Raw genomic sequence first — 10,000 nt, forward strand, 5'->3', positions numbered from 1 at the left:
ACACACACACACACACACACACACACACACACACACACACACACACACACACACACACACACACACACACACACACACGCACGCACGCACCCGCACACACATCTATAAATGTTATTGCAGCGCGGCGGATTAACGACGGCCAAATGCACCGCATTAGAAAAGACATGCAGACAGGGCAAAGCAAACCATGAGGCACAATGCGAGCGACGCTCTCGCGAAAACAACGTTCTCCCAAATACTTTCGCCGCTGCACTCAAAATGTCTCCCTTGCTCATGTAGGCCACTTTAGAATAATAATAATACAAAAAAACCGTTAATTTTAAACGACGACGAACGAGCGCGCACATCATCGGGACATCAAACACAATTTCCTCGCTATTCACGACGATGACGACGTCGTTCGTCGATTCCTCTCACCCTGCTATATACACCTGCATTCCGAACGTCGCACGCGATTTATTTTTGCGATTATAACGATGCAATTATTGCACGCAGTCCCACAGTGGTGGCACCGCCCACAGCAAACCTCCCGTTCGTCACACACTGGCTACGTTGTGCTGACACGGCAATGCTTACCCTTTCCTTGGCTGCTATTAGTGGCTGTTAAACCCGCTTATTGGAGCCTCGTCAATAAATCGTTTACGGCGACACGAACTCTGGCGACGAGGCAGCGACCAATCAGCGTGCGGCGCGCAGGTTACGGGCGGCAGGTAATTTGCTTGCCGTGCGATCGGCGATGCGCCGCCGCGCTGCAAACTCGTGTTTAACATATTACACGGAGCGTCGCGTGTAGCGGGGCGTCGGTACAACCCGCGAATACAGGTAGAGAGAGAGAGAGGGAGAGAGAGAGAGAGAGAGCGGGGTGCATGATCCGCATTCGTCAGTAGAACCTGTAACGCGCGCTGAAAGCTGCGCGTTTCCTCTCACCTAATCGTAAGCTGAAGTAGAGAGAAAGAGAGAGAGAGAGAGAGAGAGAGAGAGAAAGAGAGATAGAGAAAGGAGTGGCTGCGATAGAGAACTCATATCAGACGTTATAATTGACGCCTAATCGCCAGTTCTATTACAAACCACGTTTATATTGTGATCGCGACGGACGGAGTCAACGACTGACGTTGATACACGAGCGCGTGAGAGAGGAGAACTGTAACAACGCGAGACTTCGTTGCTGGATTCGTCCGTGGATAAAAAGAGAGACGGGTTCGTCGTTGAAGACAGAGGCGAGAGCGCAAGAGTGAAAGAGGGCAAGCGAGAAAAAGTGTAAAATAAGCAGCGAGCGAGAAGGAGAAAGAAAGAGAGAGAGAAAGACAGCGAGAAAGAGAGAGAGAGAGAGAGAGAGAGAGAGAGAGAGAGAGAGAGAGAGAAAACAACAAGAGAAAGAGAGACAGACAGAGAGAGGGTGAGTGAAAAAAAGAACGAAAGAAAGAGGAGGAGCGTGGTGCAACTGATGTCCGAACCCCGCACACACTCTGCGCACACATAAACTTCGCATGGTCGTACACCAGCACTCGCCACCTTCGCTCGCTGCCAGCATGTCTCTGCACGTGCAGCCGCCGCCGCCGCCGCAGCAGCAGCAGAGCAAGCCCAAAGTTGGCTTCAGCATCGAATCGATAATGAAGGACACCTGTCGGTCGTCGGCCGGCGACAGGACGACACCTAGCGGCGTCTCCCCGCCCGCGTCGTCGCAGCCGCGGCGGGCCGGCGACGTGTCTCCGCTGTACGGAAAGAGACGCCACAGAAGCGTCTCCCCTGCGGATCGGCGGACGTCGCTTTCGCCGGAGTTGGCACCGTGCCAGCCGTCGCCGACGAGCGACGTATCGCCGCTGCGCAGATCCGACATGAGTCCCGTGTCGTCGGCGCGACTCAACCTCGCGCCGCAGGAACTGACGACGTCGTCGTCGTCGTCGTCGGCGCAAGTACATCAGTTCCTCAGCAGTCTCTACCACGCGAAGAGCGCCTACCCGGGCGGTGTCCCCGGCGCGCTCGCCGGTCACGTGGGAAGAGGCGGATATCCGGCGGGGCAGGCCCTGCACGGGCCACTAGCCGCGCATCCGTACATGTTACCGCAGCAATATCCGCCGTCACACCTGTCGCAGTACACGTGGCTTCTTGCGCGACAAGGTAGATTCTACGGACATCCACTCTCAGGTAAATATATAAACCCCCGTCTTCCCGTGTGTCTTGGTGTAGGTAACGTAAGTGAAAATAATAGTATAGCTTAAGTACATTTATAACATGCTTTCAACGTATGTAACGTGGGTGAAAATCATATTGGATGTATAGTTTGTGTGCATTTATAATATGCTTTTAACGTAGGTAACGTAGTTAAAAATAATAGTAGATGTATAGTTTGAGTACATTTATTATATACTTTTAATTGTCGTCTGATATTATGAACGCGCCCGTTTCGTTTAGCTGAAGTAACATTTTAATATTTATATTAGGTAATTAAATTATATTGAGTAATTATTAAAGTAATTACATTTTATAATTCCCTATTTATACATGGTAATTCGAATCCGTAATAACATGTTTTTATGTTACGTACGGGTTTTCTCCCGCTACCTTCCGCTTTCTATTTATTTATTGATGTATTTATTGATAACAATTTCTATAGCATGCATGCCCTCAATTGTAGATAATAACATAATGTGAATGTGGTTATATATATATATATATGAATATCCACTCTCGCTATTATTATGTAGACGAGTTCAGACTGTAGATAATCCAGAACATATTCATGCAGAACAGCCGCGAGGGTAAACACCTCTTTAAATTCCTGCATGATGTATGATTTGCCGAGACTGTATACCGATATTACGTGACATATAATTTCAACGATTCTAAATAGTATATATATCACGCTTTATATGTGCCCAGGAATTTCGATTAGCGGTGAGTAATTGATAACGTGGTCTTCGAAATTGTTCGTGAGGCGAATTCTAAACGACTTAATGAACAGTCGTAGGCAGTTCATTCTTAATGTTGCACCGTATCAAGAGTAGATAATAGGGAACCCCTATTCCTATCCCTCCCGTTCCTATTCCTACCCCTATTCCTATCCTCCCGTTCCCTATTATCTACTCCTGACCGTATTTATGTACAGAAAATTACCTGTGCAAACACAATGGAGTAAACAAGCCATTTATACAGTGTACAATGAAAACCCGTCCTTAATTAACAAGAAAGAACACGCAATAAAAGAAAACATCCGGAGATATATTTCTTTCTAGTGAGAATACGTACGCGTGACTGCGTGCCCGTGCGTCTATGTGTACGTGCGTTATATTTCCAGACGTTTCCTGGCCAATAAGAAATTTTATTATGTTTATGTAATGGTACTTGGTCAGGAATCTACGCAAAGTTAAGTTCAGTTAAATTATGTCAAGTTAAGTTAAGCTAAGTTAAGTTAAGCTAAGTTAAGTTAAGCTAAGTTAAGTTAAGCTAAGTTAAGTTAAGAACGTTAAGTTATGGTATGTTACGTTAAGTTAAATTAAGTTAAAGTTCGCGATCTTGACGTGTTAGCTCGACTATGGCCCATACTCGCAGCCCCCGTCACGACGCCACGCTATGTGTTCGCAGGTGCCGAAAACGTCGGCTATTTCTTCCCGCCCGCCTACCGCAAACCGAAGCGAGTCCGTACGGCATTCAACCCGTCCCAGCTACTCGAGTTGGAACACGCGTTCGAAAAGAACCACTACGTAGTCGGCGCCGAGAGACGAGAGCTAGCGAAATCCCTGTCGCTCTCAGAAACACAAGTAAGCATAGGTGTCGCTCGTGTAGGTGAGAGTTCGTGATGACGCAGCGGTTTCGATTCGAATTATCCCCCCTATTTAAAATTTGTTTTTGCTCCCAATGAAAAACGTTCGTAATTAGCGTGTTTTTATCTGCGTAAGTATAGTGTCTAGGTTAACGACGAAATTAGTATCCGGAAATCAAACGTTTATCGTGTACACAATCTAATCATTGTTGTATGCCATATACTAACAGTTTTTTTCGAAGGTAAATGTGAAATGAGCGAATATAAAATTATCTGGCCTTCGTGGAAAACTTTACGTCTGATATTATTATTTCGGGAATATATTTAGTGTTTATAATACATTATTTTTTACGATTTTAACTTTCATTTGACTTAGTCATTACATTTTATTGCAATCTTGTCAGGAGTGTCATGATATAGATCGTCATACCATAGTCATCTATATTATGACACTCCTGATCTTATTAGGTCAATTCTATACCCATCTTACAGTTAAATAAAATCGTGCAATTTCGGCAATATCCTCGTTGCGGTAGATTTCCATCCCAAATCACAAAAAAAATATCAGTTATATCCCGATTCCAAGATAATTAAAATAATCCGATAGATACCGCGTCCCGAAACTAGCGGTTCCTCCTTTTATTTACGACATCATCTTTAGCTTGCATCTGACTTAGCTATTTATTAGAGCATTATTATGTCCATTATATAACAATTTGTTAGAGTTGCACATGCGCGACATGCAAGAGGAGGTTAAATTATCCACAGATCGATGTGTGGAATCTTCGCGTTTATCGACACTTCCTGTCCGGAAAGTTAACTTAAATTAATGGAGTTTTTTTTAAAAGACTCAGATCATTACCGAATAATTGCAGGATTATCAATCATGTAGCCTCACTGAGACCTTTGATCGTTTATAAAGTCTAGTGACTCTACCAAAACACAGGAAGCGTTTTTTTGAGAAGAGTGTCACAGGAAGAGTGTCACATTAAAAAATCTACCTTACTTCAGCGTAAAAACCATTTATCAGCGCAAATTTGTAATCGACTTAAAGCGAAGCGCAAGAGTATATATATATATATAATATTGATATTGGATGACCACCATAACCCAGTGAATTTATAATGCGTGATTATGGAAGATGTAACAACCGTAAACACCGATAACAATAAACAATAACACGTCGTCAAAACAACAACGACAGCAAGCGACGACATAAACGAACGGTGACAAACGACTGACATACAGCGCTCGCGCCGCACACATTCGCGTTTAACCTGTCGCGGAATGTCCACCGCCGCTACCAAATATTGCGTTACATTAGCTAGCTGCGGCAGGTAAGCGCGTGGTGGGACAAATTATCGCGGTTTTTATGCGGTTCACGGTGTTTGTTCTTTACGGCTTTCTTCTACGATCGCAAGCTCGCGGAGAATATCGAGTCATCTACGATCATTAAGGTCGTCGTAGATTTATTATTGTTTGTCGAGGTGCGCCGAACACTCTCCGTCTCTCTCTCTCTCTCGCTTTCTCTCGCTCTCTCTCTCTCTCTCTCTCTCTCTCTCTCTCTCTCTCTCTCTCTCTTGTCTGAGTGGTGTATATAGGCCCACCCGAGAGCCCGATGACACTCATCGAAGGAAAACAGTTTAGCGAGAGCAGAACCACAATTTGTCTCGGAGCCGTCGTCGGTCGTGTATGAGCTATACGCGCGCGAACGATGAATTATGGCCCGGTACCTTCGCGTCGCCATGGCAACCGTATTGTTGGCACGCATCGGTGATTAAGTGGTCTGATCGCGCGGGTGGCGACTGTTCATCATAGCGACTAATTAGTCTAAACAAAGCTGTGTATATATATATATATATATATATGTACAGCTTCGTATATATATATACATATAGGTAGCTAATCGTCGACAAACTGATACATTAGCGGAAAAAATGCCGCAGCGGGGCGTTCCATATTCTCGCACCGTTGTTTACTAATAGCTGTCATAAATAGGTTAACTTTAAAAAAATCATCCTTTGGGAAATTAGCATTATCGAGTTCTATAGGCAGACGAGAATGGGACGAGCACGTCGGTTCGTTATTTTATTGTCTGCATTGATTGCCGCGTCCGCAGGCGAATCGCATATGAGGTAAAAAGTTCGAACGATAAATCGCCGTCTTTGTTCTGGGAAAACGTATGGGTAATTTCCATCGACCCGTTTTGCTATAAACAATTACGTAGCGTGCATTCCACGGTGGCGGAAACAAAGGCAGGTCATCGCTTCGCCGTCTGAGTTCATATTCGGGATTACAAACGTTTTGTAAATGCGTTTTAGACGACGTTGCGCCTTAAAAATCGCGCATTTGCGAGAAGAATTTTTTTTGCCTTTTCGAAATATCATTCTAGGTTTCAAGCTCAGTACGAGAAACGAAATCTCGTTTGCATTATATTTTCTGTTTTTTATTATTTTATTTACTGGCGTGATGTAATCACGCGTGATTACAAGCATGTTAGCGAACCTTCTCGCAGATAGCATCAGCAAACATATGCCAGCAATAATTCAGAACACTTACCTAACTAGTAATAGCTAATAACTAGTAACCAAGTAGTCTAGTAGGTAGTAGTAGCTACCCTAAAAATAGCTAGTAATAGGAGCGTTCTAATAATTTCTCGCTCTCTCTCTTATTCTCTCTATCACTCTCGCTCTCTCTCTCTCTCTCTCTCTCTCTCTCTCTCTTCTCTCTCTCTCTTCTCTCTCTCTCTCTCTCTCTTCTCTCTCTCTCTCTCTCTCTGCTATTGAACTGCAGGGGTCCGTACATAAAATAGACGACTCAAATGCGCGCCAACAGTTGCTAAATTACATGTTGCGCGCTTATTTTGGCATAATAACAAATGCAGTAATAAATAAACGATATTTGATAATTGAGCGAATATAAACGACATATTAACGATATATATACGTATGCGTATACGTATATTACATATACGTGCATAATACCGTAATTTAACCGTGATAGGTAAGCAAAAACACGAATAATGATAGTTTAGCGACTTCATGCATCTTGTACACATTATATATTTCTTGGCTCTTTCTTGGAAATTAGTATATAATGCGCCCAGTAATGAGCAGCGATACATGAAACAAAGAGGCCCCTATATCAGAACTTGTTAATGTAGAACGTGTTATACGTAGAACGCCATGTCATATTTTATTGTACAAAATAGTGGATTTGGGTCGGTTTTTGGGTTAGCCGCCAGAAGAGAGGTGATGACCGGAAATGTACACATGAGGAAATGCCTCACCGTTGTATAAATCTCTACATACAAGGCTATAGCAGATGAAAGCAGGGAGAAAGTTAAGGAAGCTTTAGTGGTCTCTAATATTCGGAAACATAACTTGTAGCGGAACTGTCGCTCGCACGATTTAACATAAGCTTTTCAGAGCGATGAGAAATAACACTATATATTTATTATTTCGCTACCGAAATTATTAAAATAATATAACGCAATAAACCCGAAGGAAGTGTTAATTTCATTGGGATGCGACAGTTTTTGGAAAACCTTCTATTTATGACATTTTAACGTTTAACATTTACTACACATGGCAGTTTTTATTCGGCTTTATTATTCAGTAATGTATCGATAAGTGTATGAAAATAAATCATTAGATATATCCGAATAAAGTCAAATGTATTATAATGCGCACTAATCGCCGGTGGTTGGACAGAATTCCGTAAACGCACAAATATATCTGTATACGTGCAAAAAATCTATAGGCCTACCTGCGCAATCATATCACGAGATGACAGCACCACTCGATACGAACCAAATTTTAACTGTCTCGAAAATTCGCTGGTGCTTTTTAAGCGGTAATAAAACTCGAGCGCGCAAATCAGTCTTGCGCATGCGCGTTGACACGATTCTGATCATCTCGCGCGTGACGTATTATTTCCCGTATTTGTTCCAAGAAACTAATATGGCGCGTGAAGGAAAGACAAGCGAAGGACGGCCATAGTGAGAGATGGCGACGCTAGTCTGGTTGAAAACGCGCAATCGTATCCGCGCAATGTGATACGGGGATGGTGATGATGATAATGATGATGATGATGATGATGATGATGATGATGGTAATGATGATGGTGATGACGATGATAATGATGATGGTGTTGATAATGATGATGACGACGGCGACGATGGTAATGATGATGGTGTTGTTGTTGTTGATGTTGACGATGATGATGATTATGATGATGATGATGATGATGATGATGATGACGACGACGACGATGATGATTTAATTTCGCACGCGTTCGGATTTACGTCGCTTTAGCGTTCATTCTCGTTTGCGATGTTGTCATTTTTGATTGATGCCGTACACACATCGTACGCCTAGTCAGTTTATCGGCAGCAGCATTAACACGTATACACGCGCACGGCAGACACGCATACGGAGTGTAGAACCGAAAACGGTTCGTCACGTCTCGTGTCTTCGCGATACCCCGGCGTCTTAGGCAGCGCAGATGGCGCTCGTGTTTAGAATTTAATAACGTCTGCAATTTAATAATGTTTGCGATATTTTTTCTCTGCGGTCTGTTTTGCGATGCGTCGCGCGTTGCAAGCTGCCAGTCAGAACACTGTTATAACCTGGCCGGTGTACGAAATGCACATGTTAATGTCGGTAATGAATTTGTTTCTGAGGAGTGTGCATGTGTTGTTAATGTCTATAGCGCGGCGGTTCGCTTTACTCCTGTCATAAGAGGTGCGCACCCCGTGACTCGCACGAATAATGAACGTATTTCTATTCGACGTATTTCTCGTGGCTATAAAACCGATCTTCGACATTCGTTTACTTTTCTGTTTTCTGCTTTTGTCAGAGCTCACGCCCCCCTTGTATAGCTGCGCACGTAGAGAAATAATATAGACGTCGTTTTCGAATGACTTTCATGCCGATGCCGTCCGCATTTTGTTGTTATAGTATATACCGATGTCAAGTGGATTTTTTTCAGTGTGGGGCACACATGCAACAAGTCTTCGGGCAGGTTTCATTGTGTAGAGTTCGGTGATAAATAGCCGAAGCTACCTTCCATTCAAGGCTCGTTGATTTACGACGCATTTTGTTCGCCTAATGTCCGGTTTTAAATTTTAAACTATTAGCATTAAAGTCCCATGCGAGTGTCATTAGTTAGTTTAATGGCAGCGTCAGACTGCACGGAACTCGCTCGGGGGGTTAGTTTTCGGAGATATGCCGGGCGCCGCGAGTCAAAAGCACAGGGCATGGAACTTCTGTAAGCGCGTGTACACGGGGCCGTGTGCGTGCGTGCGCGCGCTGTGGATTGATATATTGTTGACAGAGTGCGCTTTAGGCATATCATTAGTGGCGCGCACACGGAGCCGCGTTCAACTTATTCGAGATTTTTATGTAACGCGAGAAGAGGCGAACGCGCTGTCGAATGTCGCTGTGCAAGCACGATCGTCGTTATGATCACGTGATGGTTACGCAATAGACGCGTCTCCCGTTACGTTCGAAACACGCGAGAAGAAAAGCTAATCAATTGCGCGAGAACGCGCGAATAATTTTCTCTCTAAGAATCTTTTAATCGATTAACACTCAAGAATAGAATGCTATGTGAAGGGAAACGGGATGGGAGTTTCACTGACAATGTCCTAGGTAAAATACATGCCATTTCCCAGTTTCTAGTTAAATAAAATCACAATAAAAACTTGCATTTCCGAATCACGAAAATTTTATCCGGTATGTCCCGGTTCTCAGATCAATAAAATAGATCAGTCTCGCGTCCGAAAAATAACCGTTCGCCCACCCACCCGTTCTATTCTTTATTTTGTACGGCATAATACATACACGGCTGTGCTCGCCTCCTTTCAGGTGAAAGTGTGGTTCCAGAATCGCAGGACGAAATACAAGCGAGTGAAGGAGGACGTGGAAGACGAATCGACGAAGGTCTCGCAACAGAAACCTCCGCCTCCGCCCTCCACCTCGCATCACATCGACAAGTGGCGGCAAGACACCCACCAGCCGACGGACGCACGCGGGGAGGAGGCGTAATGATGACGTCAGCGGCCGTGCGTCGGGCGTTGAAGAAACTTTGAACGTCACGAAATCTGCGACCGCGCGGTGACGAAACTAGATGAGTGAGGTGTCACCATGGTAGCGACACTATATGGGTGAGGTGTCGCGGTGCTAACGACACTAGATGAGTGAGATGTCACCATGGTAGCGACACTAGATGGGTGAG

At 44.2% G+C, this 10,000-nt stretch overlaps 1 protein-coding gene across 1 annotated transcript in view; it reads left to right on the top strand.

Annotated features, from left to right (window-relative positions):
* Positions 1-1,529: 1,529 nt before the first annotated feature.
* LOC106814154 (homeobox protein EMX1-like) overlaps positions 1,530-10,000 on the top strand; it is an 8,851-nt gene continuing 380 nt past the window's right edge. The window contains exons 1-3 of the mRNA XM_014818448.1: positions 1,530-2,145; positions 3,583-3,758; positions 9,631-10,000. The exon at positions 9,631-10,000 is cut by the window's right edge and continues 380 nt beyond it. Of these exons, the coding sequence (XP_014673934.1) occupies positions 1,530-2,145; positions 3,583-3,758; positions 9,631-9,810 (972 nt within the window). The 3' untranslated portion in view covers positions 9,811-10,000. The remainder of the gene's footprint in view (positions 2,146-3,582; positions 3,759-9,630) is intronic.

This window comes from Priapulus caudatus, unplaced genomic scaffold, assembly GCF_000485595.1.
Source record: "Priapulus caudatus unplaced genomic scaffold, Priapulus_caudatus-5.0.1 Scaffold877, whole genome shotgun sequence".
Taxonomy (NCBI): Eukaryota; Metazoa; Priapulida; class Priapulimorpha; order Priapulimorphida; family Priapulidae; genus Priapulus; species Priapulus caudatus.